At 27.2% G+C, this 22,739-nt stretch overlaps 2 protein-coding genes across 2 annotated transcripts in view; one reads left to right on the forward strand and one right to left on the reverse strand.

Moving 5' to 3' along the window:
- Nucleotides 1-3,433: 3,433 nt before the first annotated feature.
- Nucleotides 3,434-8,385, reverse strand: LOC114133079 (uncharacterized). Its single transcript, XM_027998703.2, has 2 exons — nucleotides 8,259-8,385; nucleotides 3,434-7,002 (listed from the first exon to the last, which is right to left on the reverse strand). The coding sequence occupies exons 1-2, from the start codon at nucleotides 8,309-8,311 to the stop codon at nucleotides 3,618-3,620; spliced, it is 3,438 nt and encodes a 1,145-aa protein (XP_027854504.2). The 5' UTR covers nucleotides 8,312-8,385; the 3' UTR covers nucleotides 3,434-3,617.
- An 8,394-nt stretch (nucleotides 8,386-16,779) lies between these two features.
- The window catches only part of LOC114133081 (uncharacterized), a 44,414-nt gene continuing 38,454 nt past the window's right edge, over nucleotides 16,780-22,739 (forward strand). The window contains exon 1 of the mRNA XM_050197795.1: nucleotides 16,780-17,375. Within this exon, the coding sequence (XP_050053752.1) occupies nucleotides 17,228-17,375 (148 nt within the window). The 5' untranslated portion in view covers nucleotides 16,780-17,227. The remainder of the gene's footprint in view (nucleotides 17,376-22,739) is intronic.

Genomic DNA, 22,739 nt, shown 5'->3' on the forward strand with positions numbered 1-22,739 from the left:
CAGTAAATTATAAATGTATACTCATGGCTCCTTCTGTTTTAGTTTTTTTTTCGTAAGAATTAAAGTTTTTTTTTATAAAACTAACAATTTACCACGGAATAATGTCACGAACAAATTTTTCTGCTAACGAGTATTGAGTATTGTCAAATCATTCACACGAATGAATGAATTTTAGCTAACAATTGAAACGTCTTACCCTTGTACTCTCTACGAAAATTCTGAACATATAAAAAATTTAATTCACCCGGATTTGTCACTTTATAATTAGATACAATAGTGTATGTTTATTATTTAATGCACGTTCCTTTAGAACTCATCACCATCATATGATATTTATATTCCGGCCCTGTAAAAAGTCTTTGTGGACCTTATGGCCATGTGGTATGTATATCCGGATGCTGTAAGAACTTATAAAAGTGAGAAAGTCGAACAATTACCAACAGTATAACTTAAAATGTAGAAAAAATTTTATAATGAAACAAACACACAATGTCAAGCCACTACAATAGCACACACGCATACTATCGATTTCTCTGTCTTTGCTGTCAACACGACAACGACCGGTCCCCTGTGCCTGCGTGTGTGCGGCGGTCTTAAATGGTAAATATGTTGCCACTTCAGCAGATCTCGCTTCATCGGTTCGACCTACTTTAATTACTTGTACTAATGTATATTTTGTAAAATAATATCAATGACTGTCTTTATACGTACGACAGTGTTAAAGACGGTTATGTGTCAGAAAATTTTCAATAGGAAGGAATGTTATCTCATACAATTCAGGGAATTGCCGAGGCAGAATTAAAGACGCAAATAGCATTCCAATGAACGAAAAGTTTTGCCATCTTGTTATCTTAAAGCACTGTTTGAATGGTTCAAGACAATGAGGTGCGAATTGTTCTTCGTTACGTCGCCTATCCACACGCAAAAACACGGAGGCATGTTTAGTATAAATAACATTGATTTGTAGTATATTCATCATAAAGACGTAGGTACCTATTGAAGTACGATCGTATATTAATTTCTAAGGTTTCAATCCGTATATAGTCTAAACTCTAAGTAATACTTGCGAATTGACGTTTCAACCAAAATATGTAAGTGTATTCATTTTGAGGTATTACCTATTTATACCGCATGGACCTATTCACTTTGTTTTACGGCAATGTGTATTGATTCAAAAGTTAAATAAAACAATATAATTTTTCACATTTTCATAATTCAAATTTATTATTTCTAATAAAAATTAATTTATGATTTATTAATTGTAATGTCAAAATTTAAAACAACCGTTGTATCGTTGTATTAATAGTAAAATTAAATTAATTACTCTAATAGCAATATGCCAATATCGAAAAACATATTATGAATTTTATTAATATATTTAATGATATAAGCTGACAGACTGTCTTGGTTAGAATCGTTTTTTATATACAAAATATAAAAATATAGGTAATATAAATATAATATTATCAAAATAAGAATAAAATACTACTGCCACATACTTTCAATCGTTGTAGCTATGCTTTTTAATAAAATATATTATTATTTTTTTTTTTATTGACCTTTTAAATATATTATTATAGAATATTAGAATCATCGCATTTGAATTGTTTTATATTATATATCTTCCTACCAGTCGATTGAATAAACTAGTGTTTTATAAATGATTAACTTTTTATTTTTTTTTATATAATAACATAAACAACTGTATTATACACTTGATAACACAACTTAATGTAGATATATTATTTACAAAAAAGTATTTAAATATATATATGTAAAAATTAAGTCCGAATATTTTGCTCAATCATACTCACCGTCGTCGCACAGAGTCTGTCGAGTTCATCACAATAACAGTAGTACCTACGTCCTACATATTCTTCTATCAAACTTGAGAAGTCACTGTTTATAATATTTTAATATGATAATTAAATTTATTAATATTATCATAACAATTAAATATTAATAATAAAATAAATGCAATGTTTTTTTATAAAAGATAAATCTAGTATTAATAATAAAATAAGACAATTATCTTTTTACAATATAAAAATATTATAAAATACCCCTAGAAATATTAGCGGACAGATGGTTATTTCTACTCATAATTATTATTCGTATACGATGATAATTTATAATAATTAAATTTAAGTTTAATCCATTCATTACAGTGACTCAGTCGATTTCAACATCTACTGTACGATTTAAGGGTATTCTACTTGTTCAATTTTTTATTAAAACTACTTAAATTTTAACTCAATATTCTAAAAAAAAAAAAATTAGTAATAATCTATTTAAAAAAGTTAAGAGATAGGCTTAATAAATTGAAGTTGGAATGGCGTTGTAGTGTTCCACCTCGTTTCAATGATTATATCATTCTTGGTAATTTAAAAGTTTAAATGAGGTCTTTATACGTCATTAATGTAATTTTTGTATAATACTACTCTATTTTAAACAAAACAAAGTTAAATGTATTCTGTATTCACATCAATATTTTTTTTTGTGTGATCCAAAGGATAGTTTCAAATTTTGATTTTTAATTTAGATTATTCCTTATGTTAATCCAAGTTGTATAGTTAATAAATTATTTTCAGAAATACTTCACTATTTAGTAATTAGTAATAACTCAGATTTTAGTCAGATGTTTTATTGAAAGAAATATATACTGTAAGACGATGTTTATAATCATTCTCTCTCTTTATACATAAATATAAAAATAAAGTAATTAATGATTATATATTTGTTGTTTTTAAAAAAGCATAGTTTACTTATTGTTTTTTCCGTATTAGGATAAATAAATAATATTGTTATTTTTAAAATTATCAAATTTTTAATTTAAAAAATTATTTCCTTTAATCAGGGTAGTGGTTATACAAGATGGAGACATTGTTTCCTAAGTTTCCTTATAATAAACAAAATTTACTCAAAATATATCAAAAAACACCTTACGTATCCTCGGGTAGGTATATATACAGACAACACTCTGATAACATATTTTCATCATGATTCCGTTTTAGTCTGACAAATGATTGATAAATTACTTAAACCACACTTAATCAATTACGTAAATCTTACTACTCTAATTTCCACTCTAATCTAAGCTCCTATTCTAATCCTTTAATTAAAAAACTATCTTTGGCATTACTTCTGGATAATATACCTAAAAAAATCAAAAGTAAATGGCTTAAAGATTTTTTTTTACAAATCTGTTAATCTGTTATTAAACTCAAAACTTAATTAATTTTCCAAACAGTAGCACTACTGATTTTTTTCCCGTAAATACTATATTTACTAAAATTTTGTTAATTTATTGTTGTCATAGTTACTTTAATATGCATGTTGTATAGATTGTAAATAAAAATTCTTTCAAACAAAGTATTTTACTAAAGCGATTAAATAAATAACGAGGAAATAATTAGGTATATAATAAAACCAATTTTTCATTAAGGTTACCGTGATATTTATAAAACAAAAACAAAACATGTATAGGTGCTTAGAATTTTATTTGTTTTTTTTCGTAAAGAAAACTTGATTCCTTCTGATTTTTAATGAATATAGTTATAATGTAAACACAGTGCTTTAAATTCTTAAAAACAATATTTAATCGAGTAGTTTGGTTTTTAGACGTATTTACTTTTTATCATATCATATGCCTTTTCAGCGATCATAATACAAGGAACATTACTATAGGCGCTAGTAACTAATGGCATAGTACTTCGACCTATTATTCGTAAATTAGAAATACCAATCACGTTCAGTTTACTGTCGACAACAGCATCTGTGTCTGTTTCAATTCCCATACGACACGATCCGGCAGTACTTGATGTTGTAGATACCATGTATTTTAGTAAGCACTCCCAGTGCTCATGGGTCTTTGGTTTATATTTTGCACATCCGTCAAGAACAATATCTTCTATCTTAGCGTTTACTAACCTCATTCCATCTGATTTTTCAATTTTGGACAGTAATTTGATGGCTTCAAGGAAACTTTTTATATCACTTTTATCGGTCAACAAATTGCCAACAATAATCGGATTATCCAATGGGTTCGTACTTCTTAAAAGAATTTTACCGGTACTTTTTGTGTTTATCAAAGCCATTGTAAAAATAGAAATAGCACGATCATAATTCAATTTAGCATACACCGATAACAAAGTATCACTAAATCCAAATATTGATTTTAGTTGGCATAACCTTGAAAAAGTGTTTTTGGGAATGTAATATTGAAAGACTTCAATATCAGCGAATGAAGATCCAGACATACCAGTATTTAAAAATCCACCAAAGCTCATACCGTTAGGTCTACTTAAAACTCCTGAATGTCTAGCCAAGTATTTGAATGCAATTTCTTCATCAGTCTGATTGCAAACAATTGATTTGTCGTAGGACATAACAAAACCAGCAAACACTGGAGTAATTAAGAATTTCTGTCCTACATTTAAATCTTTAACCACTGGTATTTCCATTTCGGACAAATGCTTTTTAGGCCCAATACCCGAAGCCAACAATATCTGAGCAGAACCAACAGCCCCAGCACAAAGTAAGGTTTCCAAGTTGGCTTTTAGTGTAAGAGTTTGACCGTATTTTGTCTGTACTTCAACTCCGGTTGCCTTCATTGCTGTTTTGTCAACTAAAATCTTTGTAACTCTAGTATATTTCATCACTTTTAAGTTTTCGCGGCCGAAAACTGGGCTTAGATATGCTTTAGCAGTGTTCATAGATCTACCATTCTTAATTATTCCTTGCATTGAAACAAATCCAACTTCAATATTTTTTTCGTTGATATCACTTTCTTTTTTACAACCGATATGTTCAAACCCAGAACATACAACTTTTTCTAAAACGCTTATTTCAGTTTTTCGGAATTTGCTTACAGGAATAAGTCCACATTTTCCATAAATAGTTGTGTTTGTTTCAGTTTTTGTAATTGAACGGATTCTTTCAACCTTTTTAAAGATAGTCTCCGTAGAATTGTACGACCAATCCTTCAAACCCTTGTCAACAAGTGAATTATAGAGTTTTTCACTCCCTCTAACATAAATTTGAGGAGTTGTAGTGCTACTTCCTCCAAGACATTTTCCTTTGTGTAGTTTCATATTACCTCCAATTCCAAATCCAGTTGTACTATCCGGTTGTATTTTAAACTGCCAGTCTGCAACACTATTTAATGTTCTATCCCATAAATTAGGAATTTGAGTTACAGGGAAGGCATCTCCACCTGCTTCAATTAATAATACTTTCCATTTCTCATTTTCAGATAGCTTGTTTGCTAGAACGCACCCCGCATTACCACCACCGACTATGATAAAATCGAACTCCTCGTTGTTTATAACATAACGCGTGGAATCTTGTGGATATATAATATCATCCATAAGTATAAAACGTTGATAATCTAATTGACTTAATACTTCTCCTATTATACCAACTGCATTTAGACCACTATCAAATCTGAATTTCCTAAATGTATCCAAATATTCATATACTGATACTTCGTCTTCCGATGTTTCTTGTTCTTCGATATTATCATTATCAATGTCATAATTTTCATCATCATTATCTTCCAATTTATCATCTTTATCTTCATTATCATCTATTTCATTATTTTTATCATCTTTATCTTTAGATTTATCATCATTACATTTATTATCTTCATTATTTTCTATTTTAGTATTTTCATCATCGTTATTCTCTACGGATTTTTTAGTAATTGATTTTAACTTATCGTTTTCGTCATCATTTTGGTCATCGGAAGATTTTGATTCATTTGATTTATCACTATTACCTTTATTAGAAGTGCTGTATTTTTGAATATGTCTTGACTTGATTGTTTTACTTAAGTTATTTATTTGATGACTATTAATATTCTTGTTTAATTGATTTTCATTATAGGATTTAAATGAGTATTGTCCGGCAGTTTTAACATTTGTGATACCTACTTTTTGGTTATTGTCATCATTCAATTCATTATCTTCACTACCATTTTCATCTTTGTTTACAACATTATTTGATGTTTTAAGTTGATTAATTTTACGCTGCAATGAACTAGTTTTTTTAAACTGATATAATCTACCTACAGTTTGTTGACCATTGTTTTGTTGATTATTTAATCCATACAATTTACCCATAGTTTTTTGACCATTGATTTGTTGATGATTATTACTCATATTATCGTTTACTGATGTGTATCTACTAAACTGTTGTGAATTTCCATTAATACTATTTAAATTACCTGATCTTGCGGTATTCTGTAAATTACGATTTAAATAATATCTATTTCCTTGGTTTTGCATTTGGGACATCTGGCTATTAATAGACCTACTAACGGTACTATCAGATAAACTAAATTGTCCACCATTTTGATAAGATGTATACGTTTGACTTCCACTAATTAGAGTGTTACTCAAGAGTCCTAATCGAATAGCTTCTTGTTCAGTTAATAAACTAGTTGTTGTCATTGACATTGTGTTTGCTACATATCCTTTTGGTATTGACAGAAATATATTTCCGTTGACACCCACGGTGTTTGTTCTAGACGTAATTGTTGTACTACTTGTACTACCAATTTGCTGATTTTGTTGTAACGATTGTTGTAAGCCATTACTAGTGGATCTAGTTATAGCAGACCCAATAACTTTGTTCGCGATTAAAGGAATGGTAATCTTTTTTCTTAAGACCTTTTTAGCCGTTTTTATTTGTGTTTTCTTCATTTTTTTTGAAAGAGCACGACTGTGTACAAAGGTTTGTAATTTTCGTGATGACTGTGAATCTCTGTAATCTAAATCCTCACAACTTTCATCATCGTACTCCTCGCTGCTGTCTTCTTGAGAGTTTGTGCTTATTTTTTTAAGACCTTTTTCAAGGTCTTCAATTTTATTCTTTGAATTTAAAACATTGAATTTTGACGAAGTTCTAACAGTAGTCGAGGAAGAACTACTAGTTGAACATGAGGTGATGCATACTTTTTTATGTTTTGGTTTACTCCAGTAACTTGTTCCATTGCAAAGCCTAAAATAATAAATTTAATATTAAATATTAAATATATTTATAGTTTATTGTTGAATCAATTATTTTTTATTAATAGTTTTAACCAATCATTTAAAGAAATATATCGAGGATATATCGAATAAAGAAGTTGCAGTTTTATACTTTGAAAATCGTGTTTTGATAAAAAAAAAATAGCTCTAGTTGGTACTTTAGAACGTTAAAATTGCAAAAGTACTAAACTATTTAGGCAATATAAATTTTTGACAAAATGGATTTTGTTGTTTTGCTGTAAATAAATAAATAATGAATAACCATAGATACTTGAAATTTTTAGAATATAATAATTATATATGTAAGAATTTTTTGAATATGATATAATTGTCAATTATTATAGCTTTTTATATAAAAAACAAATATTAAAAACCATTAAAAATTACTATTAAGTTGCTGTTTAGCAATCATTTTATCAAAAATCGAGTAATTTATTTTAAAATGTTTAATCAATATAATTTATTGTTATTATAAGTATATTAGTATAATATTATATATATATATATATATATATATATATAAGTATATTTTTATTATTGTTATTAGCTATAAGTACGTATAAACTATTACGACTTAACAATTAAATCTTTTGTATTTATTATACTTATGTGTAAATAGTTTCATAAACGTTGATTTAATTATTAATTAGGTATGTACGTTAATTATTGTGTAAATTAGCATCTTAATGTAATGAATGACCGGTTTCTTTCATAGAATTACAATATCAATATTTTTTAAAATAAATAATATTAATAATAATAATAATATAATAATAATAATAATAATAATAAAAAATAATAATTATAATTATATAATTTATTATTTTTTTTAAAGTACGTGTAAATTAATAATATTATTTAGAATATTTTAATTACAGAGACAACCGACTAATGGTAATATAATGTAACCCATACCTGAAGATAATTTATTTTTGATTTACAAAATTATATCGATTTATTGATTTAATGATCAGAAAATAATTTGAATTGGAATAGATTAGTTTTCAAAAGGCTATTTATTTTTATAGATTTAGTAGTTTCCTTATCTAAAATTAGGATATGAGATTTTTATACTCGTTGCTTACATTACAAATTCACTATCGCAATCATAATTTTTAGTATTTTATAATAAATTTTTAAATAAAAATTTTAAAAACTAATATTTTTTTTGTTTGTAAGTCATACAATGAAAATTATTTTAGTGTCTGAAAAATATAATTAACTTACTGAATAGCCAAGCCGATGATAATCAAAGAACGAAGCAAATGACCCATTGTCATTTTTGAAGATGACAATACTTTTAATACTTACAATCGCCGGTAATCCAGGTATTTATAGCACTTTACTGAATTAAATGTAATTATTTTAACAGTTGTCCATACGCACATTTTATGTAAATATGTCCATTTGGGTGTTGACAATAAAAATAAAAAAAAGATTGATGTACTTCATTAAACGGACGAAAGTTGAAAGAATGATTAATGTGTTTTATCAGGTTTTTCTAAGTACGTATTATGTACAAAAAAAAAACAGTTGCAGTGAAACAAATCCATCGCAAACCATTCTGAATTGTGTATCAATTGATTTGTGAAACAAACGAGTAAATAATAAACAGGATTTTCTACAAATACAAATGAAGTATTGAAGTACCTACATTAATTAAGTATCGTATTATTTTATTGTTTTGTACATCGGCAATAAATAAAAAAAAACTTACTGTCAATATATATGCGTATTTTATCCGTGTGGTGTGTGTATAACGTTTGAATAACGCCGTTCTCTTGTCGTTTTTATATTAAAGCTAGTCGATAAAAATGCGTGAACGCCAAACATTCTTTAATGGAATTTATTCAATATCATCTTCTACTCTTATATTATATAGGTATGTGTTAAGTGTTTACATATTATCATTTAATAAAAAGTGCCCTGTTTATTTTCCAGATAATATATTGTCATAAATAACACCATGTGAGTAATTTTTCCCACGGCTAGTGTTTTCATCAATGGAGAAAGAAATGTTTTTCGTCGGTCTACAATGGTTCACAATCGAATAAGTACCCATTACAGGACTAAATATATCCGAAGAAAATAAAATTTAGGTGAAAACACTGATCTCTTCCTAAAATTTCTCGGAAAACTTCAACATAAACTCTTGTTGTGGTGTTATTTCAACGTACAATATCATGTATCTATACCGAACAAGTTAAATGGTTATCAACGTTTAAACATGTTAGCTAATGTATTTATTTAAGATTATATTTTATTATAAATGATTTTACATTATTGTATTGTTTCGCCAATACATAGTCTGAGTATAAAGGTTATTAAATGTCATTATATTCAACTTACAAACGTTATTATACACATTACACATTGTATATTGTCAAATATTTTATTATACACAACATGATTATTATCATTTAATCGAAATTACAATATATCACATAAATATTTTTTAAATCATACAATTTGTAATGTACTTATATGTCATTATTGAGTTATGTATTATTATTTTTCACGTTTTACACTTTACCTATACTTTAACTATAACTCGTTTTGCTAATTTATTAATTATTATCAAGACATTCAGTTTCACTTAACAACGTTACTAGTTCGTTTATGTTTTTTTTTATTAAAATACAAACATATTTTTACAGTAATTGTATTAGTACATTAAGACAAGTGATAATGCTATAAAATATATAAAATAATATAAATTAGTATCTAACATAAATAAATGTGTTCGAAGAAGTCACTCATTAATTTAGCAATTTAAAAAAGTTATTTTTAATTAAACTTATTACGTTCATCAGAGCTATTCATTAAAAATTAAGTGCTCACTCTTGTAATAATTACTTTTGGTAGTTACTTTATACTAATATAACCCATTATAAATATATAGAAAATTTAAGGATTTTTTTTTTTTTGTGAATATATTGATCTTATTCTCACGAGTCAACATAATACAATATACTTAATATATTCGATAAAATTGTTTAAATATTGATATTTATAAAATGATTTGGTGTTTTATTATGGTAGGTAGTAAAGTTTTATGTTCAGTGTGAAGGCCGTATTAAGTTTCAAGTATATGGATCCTGTGAAAATATTTGTATTAATCTTATTAACTATAGCAAGATTTTCACAATGTACGATATACCTATACATAGTATATAAATTAAATAGCAGAATACCTTTTTCATGTTGTTATTTCATAGAGTGGAAACGATGAATTTCCGTGTAACTATTATCATAGGTTCATTTTTACTTACAGATGGAAATATGGAATCAGTCCGTACTACGTTTCTAGAATCGTTTTAAAAAAATTTTTAATGAAACTCTGTATAACATAAGAATTTCTTGTTTGATGTTAACCACTAATGACTGACGACGGTCAATGTAATTTACGTAGACTCGTATAATTGTTTAATTGTCAAATAGAGTTTAAAAAAGCGTACATAAAAATAATTCTTTATCTTTAATTATACATTTATACGTGATTGGACTGCCATTCTATGTGGCTTAGTATTATTACGTACACGGCGTCGTGGATACGCAATTAAACGTACACGGCAATTATGACAAATATTTTAAATACCGGCGAAATCGGATTAATGATTTGGGTAATCTACTATCTCGTATTACTTAGGGTAGTTTAAGTATAATATTCTAAATAATAATCATTTATATAACATTTTTTTTGAAATTAACAATACAATTATGGCAATATAAATTAATTTATTAACACATTGTATAATAACAATTATATTACAAGTATATTAGACTATATTTTATAAATATTTTGGTCAATTAACTTATCAAACTTTATTTACCAAGGAAACAGAGCATTGGTTATGTGGCTAATACATTTGCCAGTCGAAGTCTGGATCGTAGGTTGATATAATTAAAAGTTCCCATAGTTATTTTATAACTAGTCCTTAGGGCTTTGACTAGCGTTTGATTTTTAACACAATAAATAAAACAAGATTGCTCATTGAAATAGCAATATAATGTGTAACTAAAATATTATAAATAATAATAGAACTTCTATTTGAAAGCGTTGATGTTTGACGGTCCACAAGCAAACGTTGGAGTCGAGACGTCAAACATGGAAATTACTTTTTTAAAACAATATTATGGCTTGTACAATGAATCTAATATTTTATGACGGATTTTCTTCTCGTTATACAAATTTTATTTCTGGTTTATTAATAACAATAAAACGAGAGATGTCAGTGGTATGGTAATACCTTTTAGAAATCCTACAAATTTTTTTATTTTAGACTTTTTTTCGTTTTATTTGAAATATTTTTTGTACTCTTTCTATAATTACTATATTATTTTCATGATAAAATACAAAATTTATTTTTCTGTTATTAAGAATACAGAGTGTATCACAATGATTTGACATGTTCAAATGTAATTTTAATGTAAAATTATCATATCTACGTGACTACGTGATATACCGTCAATTATAACATCAATTTTTCTAGATTTTTTTTTTTTGGATTTATTCGATTACACCAATATAATCAAACATCTAAAAATAATTATGTACACTCATGTTAAATAAATAATAATATGTTTATTAAGTAGGTATTTATTTATGAAATCTAAATGCGTTAATTCATACAATTAACACAGATTTAATGGATTTAAAATCGTTTATTTACGATAAATCATGATCCAATAGTGTAAAACAAATATAATATATAATATTCAATTCCGCAGTGTAAGTATAAAAACATAATATGAATACTGTAGCTGCTACTAGAGGTTGTTTTTTGTGTAGTTGGGATTTTATATTCATGGCTATTGTTTGTACTTTGTAATATTTACTACATTAATTGACCAACAATTAAGAAAATATGCTTATTTTTGTTTTCCCGCATCGTTTATATTACTAAACTTTGGTTATTAAATAATTAATACTTAGTCTAGCATTAATTTCACAAAAAAAGTTTATTTAAAAGACAATTCAAAATCATTAATTATGCCTCGATAACGATGATTTTATGTTTTTGAAAGATTATTGTATATATATATCATGGAAACTTGCTACCCATAATATTAGTTATAACTTATATAGGCTTGGTAAATATCAACCCAGTGACTAGTTTTCTCTGTCCGAATGCGCTATATAGCGACAAAGTTATAAACCACTTCTAAAAATCATTTGTTTTTTCTAAACTAATATTATGTTTGTATACATTAGGCGTATATTTTAGTTAGGTACAGGCACGTACACAAAAAAACATTTCGGGGAGGGGGAGGTTCATAAAATAATTTACAATTATCAATAGTTATCGATGAATGATGAATATTATATAAATAAACTACACAATTATTAATTTTCGGGGGGGGGGGGGGGGTTGAACCCCCGAAACTCCCCTTGTATATGTGCATGGTGAGGTACTACCTACTCTGTTTACTTAAGAATAAATATATATTTATAAGAATTAGTAGGAAGTCGGGCCTGGATGTTTTTGCTTCATTTCATTAAGCATAACATAGACATTTTTAAGTTCAGAAAAATTATATAAACTCTGTTTTGTTTTTTTTTAGTTTTGAAGTGAATTAGCATACGTTCAATTAAATTTAAAAGTAATAATATTACGTAGAGCTTAAAATTAGCATTTTTCAATATTTTTAGTTTGAAACTCGTTATGAAAAAATTGTAAATATTAAAATATTCTTATTCTTTTTTGATGCATACTTGTACAACACTTGTTTATTTACAACTCATAAATTTAATGTAGCTATAAGCTAAGTGTCTGAGCAATTTTCAATAATTAACATGATCAGTAACAACAATAACTATAATAAACGATAGTTATAATTTTATTTGTTATTTGTAATCTGGATTAAGGTGGATTAATATTCAACTTTCCCTGCAGAGTATTATTTTCTATAATATTAAATATTAGATGGTCGATTGGTATTAATTGGAATTGTGAAAAAACTATAAGTGATAAGATTATTCAAAGGAAAAAAGAGGTGATTTTTTTCAAGGGATAAGCCTAATTCAAAAATTTTATTAATGATGACCTCCCTGATTTTTTTTAGTATCTCAGTGCGTATATTTTCATAATAATGTTGTATTACAAGAAATATGAAGTGTAAAGAAAAAAATCTTTAAAATGAATTGATAAGTCAACCTAGTTGTGTAGTATTTTTCAGCCAATCGTCAACAATTTAAACGTTGAACACGCAGTCGTATTAAATATAATATGACGTACAGAATTATAAAGCAACATATTTGTAAAAAATTAATTTACCTATATTATGTATTTATGTTTGTAGGAACATTAAAATAATAACAAACGAATCTATGAAAAAAATATTGACATGAATAATATTACAAAAATATTGAACAGGTATGTAGAACATATGTAATGATGCGTGTAAGTACTCAGCCTAATTTTACGACACATATCATCGACTCAACTCAACTCATATTTGTTATAAAAATTGCAAGTGTTTTTTTTTTAAGCCTATTTTTTATGATTTATCGTTAGAAAAAAATAGTTTATTGTAAAATTAAAAAAAAATTACTTATTATTTATTTAAAATATTACTTTAAGTATAATGTAAGTATCATATTATGTACCTACTAGTATAAAATAAATATTGTTGAAAGATTTGGGTAGAAACAATTTTAAGATTTATTTACTTGCTTTAGATATTTATGTCCTAAAATAATCATAAAAGCAAATATTTAAGTGCTACAATTGTTAGATTTTTATTACATATATATTTATATTAAGTATGTTATATTATTTAAAATTTAGAGACATGCTTTTTTTGTAGAATTGTTCAATAGTCAAACCTTAATATTATTATGTTACTTGTTAAGTAACATTTTTTTATTATTATAATTATCTAAATATTATTAAAAAATAAAATAATTTATTTATGTACCCTGTAAACGGGTCTACAATCAAAACTTTAGTAAACATTATATTTTAGTTCGTAACTTAAAAAAAGAATTGGTTGTTATATTGTTTGGAATAAAAAACATAATTTTTGTTTATGCTTGTAAGCCGATAATATAGAGCTTTTTATAAGTTTGATATTCAATAAAAATAATTCATATATTATATAATCATTGTTGTAATGATTATATATAATATTATATCTTAGATGTAATAAAATTTAATTGATCATTATTTCATATTTTATAGAATGCATATCACAATGTGCTCATTATAAAAATAATACAATTAAATTTTATATCACCAAAGAAGAATACGTATAAGGCTAAGAGTTTGATGTTTGTCGGCAACTATTTTGTTAAAGGGACCAAGTTTTTCTTTAATTAAAACTGTAACCAAAATGTTAATAACATCCTATACAGACCTTGAGTAACCCTTAACTTGTGGCCCCGTCGGCATTTGCAAACAATAAATGAATGTTAAGTCCTCTTCTACTGATTATCAGTTATCTCAATAAAATATCACGTAATTCATTTTTATCATACTATTATTAGATTTTATCTAACGGGTGTCGAGTTTAGTTATTCTTTAGTTAAGTTCAACTATAATATATGACATGTTCTGAACACTTTTTATACTTCGTAAGGTCACCAGTATCTAGGAGTCTAGGACCTGATGTAGTAAAGTAAATCGGTATTCTCCTTAAAATAAATTTGATTTATTTATTTTTTAGCTTAGATATTTATAGTACAATTGAAATTATTATAAACACACTAGATTTTATCATCACTGTAATGGGAACATATTTTATTTTACTGATTTTTTTTTAAAAAAACTCGTGAGTTTCAAAATAATGATGTTCAAATAACAATGGAATAATGATGGTTGCAATTTTTTTCATTCGTGTGATATTTGATCTTATATATTTTACAAAATCTATTAATCATATTAAAATATAAAATAATACAAATTATTAGACTAATATAGCAAAGACCGGACTTCAGGAACTATTATCAAGAAAACTAATAAAATAAAATATACATCATACTAGATAGGTATTATAATAGGTTTACATACACATGATTATTATTATTACGTGAATTAAAATGAAAACAGTTTTTGGATATTTTTTGAGATTGAAATAATAAATCGTTTTGCACATGGACCATAAAATATTTTAGTTTCATGGAGTTTTGTATTCAACACTTTTTAGAAATAATTATAACATTGCAGGAACATGTTAATAAATATATTAATAACTGTTAATAATATACCTTTTACCGAGGAGTAAAATAATTGTGCACTATGTTTCAGCTATTATTCAATGAAAGTATTGGAAAAGTTACGCGTTTACCATAATTGTATAGATAAGAATATTAAATTAAATTTTAATATAATTAAAATAATTAAATACAGTATTTTAGTATTGAAATCAAAAATGTATAGGTAGAGTAGGTAGACACCTACTAAAGTATTTACATCAATTTGTATACCATGATAAAACACATCATTATAAATGATGTAGTTATAAATTAGAATCCTTACTAATTATTCATTAGCTCATGAACTGTAAATAAATTGTTTTTAATAAGTAGTAATACATTAATATTTACCTACTATCGTTACTATTACAGAGTCCTCAGAGAAAAAAAATTAAAAATTCAAAGATATGCTTAAAATCACTAGTATATAAATATGAATAGGTATAAAAAATTGTTTTACTTATGTTTTTTTTTTTCAAAGTTTTTATTTTTAAATAATTTTACAGTATTTTGAAAATAATATTCGTATTAACATACTTTGGTGGTATTTAGAATACATACGTATCTCTCGTGGTCTGATTATTTGTTATATACATGAATGGATTGATATAGCTGGAATGTTAGATGTGTGTGTATCCCATCGGCTCAGTGTAGGGTTACACCATGTTATTTTGCAGTATTCAGAATTTCAAAACAATTCGTCGGAAAACGATTGAAATTTCCTGACCATGGATAAACATTACATAATGTGCAAATTAAAAACAATTAACATTTTAGTGACGTTATTCATTGTTCTTGTAAATAATTTCTCTGGGTGCGGTGTAGTATAGCCGCGTTATACTGGCGAGTGAGCTCGTCTGCCTTTCATCCTATAATCTAAAATTGATTTAATTATACGGATATTTTGATTCATGGTACCTATTTTGAATACTATAATATTTATTTTTTTTTACAGTACCTATTTAACAAACGTACTCGTACATTGAGGTGACTGGTGTTTTTGCGATACACTTCGATTTTTTCTTGTTCAAATGGATAATTCTATAATTTCGGGCTATTTGTTCTGCGCGGCTTACTCACGCGTGTGATAAAAAAAAAAAAAAAAATTTTTAAAAAAAATACGAATTCCTCTTCCCCCCGCCGCCGGAAATCGTGACGGACTTCCGAGTCCCGCTCACGGTCGGCGGCACCGAACACTGCACACCCAACTTCGGCTGCAGTGGTGGCGATCACCTACAGCAGCAGCTCTCGTCGTTTACCCGTAGGTACCGTCACGGCCGCCCACACACCGACTAGGATTAGCGAGCGCCCCAGAGGAGTATCTGCACTGTGCAGCCCACCGCCGCCGCCGTCGTCGTCGTTGCGACGGAATTATACATTATTTTATTATCATTATTACAGTTGACCGCCACCGGATGCTCGAGTCCGCCTCCCCCGACCCTACCACGCACACACACACACACACACAACACACACACACACAACACACACACACAACACACACACACACAACACACACCTTCCACCGGCGGCGGCGGCGCGCACCGAGAGAGACGATGCGCAGCGACGGCGGCGGCGGCGATTGTTAGTGTTCGCGCGCCGTAGCGGGTTTTATTCGGTCCGCGACGTTTAGTAGCCGTAGTCACGTGCCCCGTGCGTACCGCTGCCGCTCGCAGTCCGTCGCAACACGATATTTATACTATCCAAACCTATAGTACGTTATAGTAGTTACTTTTCCACGGCGCTCGCAAGAGAGCAGGTCTCTCCGTATTACCGGTAAAACGGACTTTTGGTCCGGAAGCAAAACGCATACGGAAAAAAGACGAAATTTTAATCGGCCGTTACACTCTATACCCGGTCGTTTGTCGGTGGCGCGCGCGCGCGCGCTTTATAGTCGCCCATCAACCCGAAGACGCGACGACTTTCGAGCCGGAACTACTGTGACTACCGTAAGCGTGATCTACACGTCCGTCGAACGGAAGCGACGACACAGCCAGATATGGAGTCTCGTCTGCAACCGCGGTCGACGTCCCGGTCCGACCGCTATTACCGTAGCCGTCGCGCTGCCTTCGACGCTTTCCCGATGACGTCGACGCTCGTGGCCGTCTTCTTTTCTCTGGTCGTCTTGCAGATCGTATCCAACACAGGTAAAGTACACGCGAATATTATTATGCGCGTACACTATGTTTTTTGCGTATTTTTTTTCCCTCCATATTATAATTTTGAATCGCAATCGTCATATTTCCGCGATATATTGTTTATTATAAAACGTATAAAATAATATTAAGCTATGCCTACTAAAATACTATCGGGAATGTACGACTTTAATTTATTCGCTTGTTTGATTGTTTTTTTTTTTTGTAATTTCGATTCATATACGTTTATATTATGTTACGGATGATGATAGTATTATAAAGACGTAGGCATATAGGATATTTATTATAAAACGCTCGGGAAATGTAGAAATTAATACAACAAATAATATGGGCAACGGCCATTCTATGCAATGTCTGATATTCGTACGGCAGTGTCATATCGTGTGAAATTAGGTAGGTACTTCGAAGTTGTCGGTGATGCAATTAAAGGGAAGAGGTGCCGAAACCCCCAGGGTCGACACTTTATGAACAACAAAGTTTAATGGTGCGTATATTGTGTCAGATAATTTCCATCTATAAAAGTGAAATTGTAAATACAAATTAGATTGAACAATAATATTATGTGCATTTATTTACTTACTTGGATTGTTATCGGTTTCTAAATTAGTGTTTTTTTATCCATACAAATACGTGTTAGGTCATTATTATTTTTAATTTATAGTGGAAGCAAAAGGACTAGTAGTATTTTCTAAATATTTCACCATCGCCGCACGGGAAGATAATTTATAGATTATAAAATTATTAGGTACTGAGTGTTGTAGAACGGTTCATAATATTATATATTTTATAACGTTAACTTTCATGCTATATATTATTATATAGTAAAATGATAAACAAATATAATGTATTTTACAAACATATTAAGGCCTGTCACCTATACACAAACAATCAGGTATATTGTAAGTCTAATATATAGATAATAATTATTAATGTCCTAGTATAATATAGTTACTTGTTAGGCATCTACTAAACTTTATCAGTACAATTATTTTGTTGGAAAAACAACCATAATTTGTTGTCTTAATGAATTATATATAAAATACTTGTGTAATTATTTGACACAATTTTGCTACTATTTAAAAATTATTTTAGTTACGACTGTAAGAAAAAAATATGAAAAGTGATATTTTTAAAATATTTACATAGTTCATTTAAATTTTCTGTAACGTTATGTCAAATGTCAAAGCTTAGAAACTAGGTCTATTATTATAAGAGTACAAAAGACCCAAGTAGTTGTATCAAATTTAATCAAACTCATACAATTTATATAAAGGAATTTACGTACAAATGTGGCTTTTATTTATAAATATCTTTCTTAAGTTTCAGGTTGGTAAGGAGTAAGGGTTAGATTTCAAACTAACTCATCACTTCAATAGAAATTATTAAGTACCTTGAATTTTTTTTTTTTGCATCTCACGATGACATAGATAAGGTGCCGAGAAATTATTCTATTTTAAATGTATACACTTTTAGATGTTTATTAAAATTTATTATTTATACTGCAGTTGCCGGGCATTTTATAAAGAAATCATCAAGATTTTATATCTTGACCGTAACATTGTATACACAAAACCGAGCAATTGATAACGATTTGGCAAAATATAGATCAGTTTGTACTATTCGTATTAGATTTTGTAGAAAAAATTCTCGATCTCAGCTACAGCTAGTGATTGAGTAAAATTTTACGCCATGTGTTGTCGTGCTTTTCCTACCCCCGGTGAAAGCTGTACTTAGTGGGGGTAGATGTAAGTCTAACACTTGTGTTAATAAACTAAATTAATAAAAAAATTGATTGCACGTTGAAATCTTTGTATAATTTTATTGTACCTAATAAAATCGCGATAGCCTTATAGATAGTTTTGGAATAGTGACAAGCGTAGTTAATACGATAATATCCATACGGTGATTGATGATAATTCAGTCGAAAGAAACATAATATATTATTTTATCATAAACAGGAGGCGGCTCATATTCGAAACGAATTCATATTTTAATTCATGATTAAATTTACGTAGTTATTAAATCATAATAATAAAAAACTAATATTACACCAACATCAATGGTACTATAAAAACATTTAGAGAAACTTAGAAAAAAAATTTTAGTATTAGTACCTAATACCTAAGTATGCATATAAAATAAGATATTGAGGATTGAAATATTTATAATTTTATACATAATTCAAACCGATATAAAATAACCACAGACTCCAATTATAATGTACCATGATTAATCATCATGCAATAATACATACGAAAAGCGTTCTTATTTTTTTTCACATTTTATGGATGAATTAATCTTTAAATTATTTTAGTTTAAAAAAACTATCAACGATCAATTCTTTTAAAGTATAGGTATGTAGGTATACACTATAAGAATATATTTTTATTTGTATAAATATATTTATGTTTATGTTTCATATATAAATAAATTAAATTTCGTCATTTGTATACTTTCCGTTATTAATTTAATTTTTATTTCTCAATTTGTTTAATCAGGGCTAAATTAAAGGATATAGAAGCTATAGAAGGGGGGCTAAGTGGGTTGAATACTACAGTTCCTATACATTAAAAAGACCCTTGGGATTCTATTTTATCAAGGCTATAAAATTATTTAAATGTTCTATTTAGCAAGTATCAACATACAACGTGTAAATATTTAACTATAGTAGTTATAATACAGTATGAAGTGCTTTCACTGATGTATTGCTCTTGCTAAAAATGGGTTTAAACATTTAAAACCACAAAACATTTAAGCTTTTTAATTCTCAAGTTTATGACTTTCTGATTGTAATTTACAAAAAAAATATTAGTATTGATATTCTTGTTTTAAAATTTTAAATGTACACTCTATAATATGTATACGAGTAGTGATGACATTAGTGTACCCTACACAAATGATACATTCAATTATACCCATTTACAACTCCTATAGATGTATATTGTTATCTACTGTTTGATTTATTAATCGTTTGATATTCGCCAATTATAATAAATTTAATATAACTTGAATACAGAGAGTAAATATTTATTTCACAAGTGTTGAATAGCGTTGTTCATGAATATACGAAATAGATAAAATGAAACACACACAATTTAATTTTTGGCAAGATGCAAACTAAGTTGGTGGTTAATGCCAATGAAAACTATCTCATGCAAATATAAGTTTTAAATTATTAAATACTTTTGTTCAAGATGACTAGAAAGACTTTTTGCAAATGTTTTGTTTTATAATTATTTCATTTTTGAATTCTTCACCTTTATCAACATTCTAATGGCCAAAAAAAGAACAACACGAATATTCAAGAAAAAAACTTACGTATCTATGTACCGATATACCATAGTTAATAACTTAATCACGAATCATTAAAATATTATATTCAAAATGTAACATATAATAACATGTTTCATAGTTCAAAATTGAACAATGTTCAAAATTTAATACAGATAATTTGACAATCTTCTGAATAGGTAGATTTTACCAAAATATATTTTATATACCTATATATAAATATAGGTAAATCTTGTTGTAAATCTAGGTAACTCTTGTTTATTTTTCCTGATAAAGGTAATATAAAAATAATTGCTTTTGATCAAATACTACATTATTTAAAAATTATTTTCTTTAAAACAAAGTTTTGTATAGTTCTTTATTTATTGATGTATGTAGTTTATTTGAATTGTTTAAACTAATGATTTTTTTATCAAGCTTACCAAAAAAAAAAAAAAAAATCCACAAATATATACCAACAATACAATTGAACAAAACCATATGGATTTATTTGAATCAAAAAGCAATTATATACTTATATTAGTATAATATTAGTTAAAAATTAATTTAAATTTCATATTAGCAAAAATCATTACTAATCCATATTTTACTTTTTATGCTCATATATTTAACTGTATTTCGTCATTGTTATTTAGTTAAAAAAACCCTGTTTTACCTAAATTAAATGAAATAAAATAAACTTAAATGTATTAATAATTTTATTATTATGCTTAGGAATTTATCAAAAGATTTTAATTTTGAAACATTTCAACTTTTACTTAACTCAATACAATTTATTATAATGTTGTAACAATTGATTTACATTAATTTCAATGTATCTGCTAAGTTATGAATTATTTTATAATGATAATTTCATTTTCATAATTTTCTTAATGCATTTTTAGTAAACACACACTACAATGTGTTAAAAACGAATTAAAACTTTCTTAATCTTTAAATATTGTCAAAACGAATTTATTGTTATAATATCGATTTAAAACTAAAAGTTATTTAACTTGCACAAAGTTTTTTACGTTCTGCATATTAATTAACGTTGCAGTGTAAATTTATGTTCGAACTTGTTAATATAAATTTATATCAACAAAATCATAAATTTATGATAAATGAGGTGATTGAAATTTTTTTTAAAAACCTGCAACCATACTATGAAAATTAACTTATCCCACTTTATAACAATATATAACGTTTATTCAATTTAATTACATCATATAAATATTGTTTATACATTAATCTGCGTAAATAATAAGTCTTATGGCGTACAAACTAAGAATAATCTATGTATAGTGATATCAATAACAAAACTATGGAGAAAATTGACTTTAAAATTTTTACGTTTTACTTGTTTTTTTATCGATTTTATCATCTTTGGTCATCTAATTAAACAAAAAATATAATGAGTTTTTATTAAGTATATTGTATTTTTTTCAAAACTTATGTAGTAAGGTCAAACTTTATAAATCAAAATTAAACCAACTAAGCTATTGGTACTGCATAAGAAACGGTATTAAAAATTATAATGTTGTCAAATTTATCAGTACCTATTCGTCTGATTCAATCACTTTTACCATTCAGAATATTACACAAATCTTGTGTTGTTCAATGCATTTTAATATTTTATAATACAATATAATATAGGCGTACATAATACAGTATACAAATGCATTCATTTGAAGTAGGCCACATATACATTAATAAATATTGTCCTACGACCCCTGTCTATAACGGATTTTATCGATAATCCGGTTTTGATGATCCATTTAGTATTTTTTTGTCATGATATTATATCATATAAGGTTACAAAATGCTATTAGCCTGGAATAAAATATCATCTTTATCTATTATTATTGCTATTTCACTACTATACTTCTATTCCCTAAATTTGTATAACGCGCTGAGCCTATGGCAGTATTGAGTACTTATTGAATAGAGATAAGGTATCTATTATTTGTAAAATAAATCAAAGATGTACTAAATTATATTAATTTCAATTGTTTAATTGTTGATAAATGATGACTAATTCACTGATTAGTTTAATATTAAAATGGTTACCTAATGATTAATAAA

This window comes from Aphis gossypii, chromosome 1, assembly GCF_020184175.1.
Source record: "Aphis gossypii isolate Hap1 chromosome 1, ASM2018417v2, whole genome shotgun sequence".
NCBI lineage: Eukaryota > Metazoa > Arthropoda > Insecta > Hemiptera > Aphididae > Aphis > Aphis gossypii.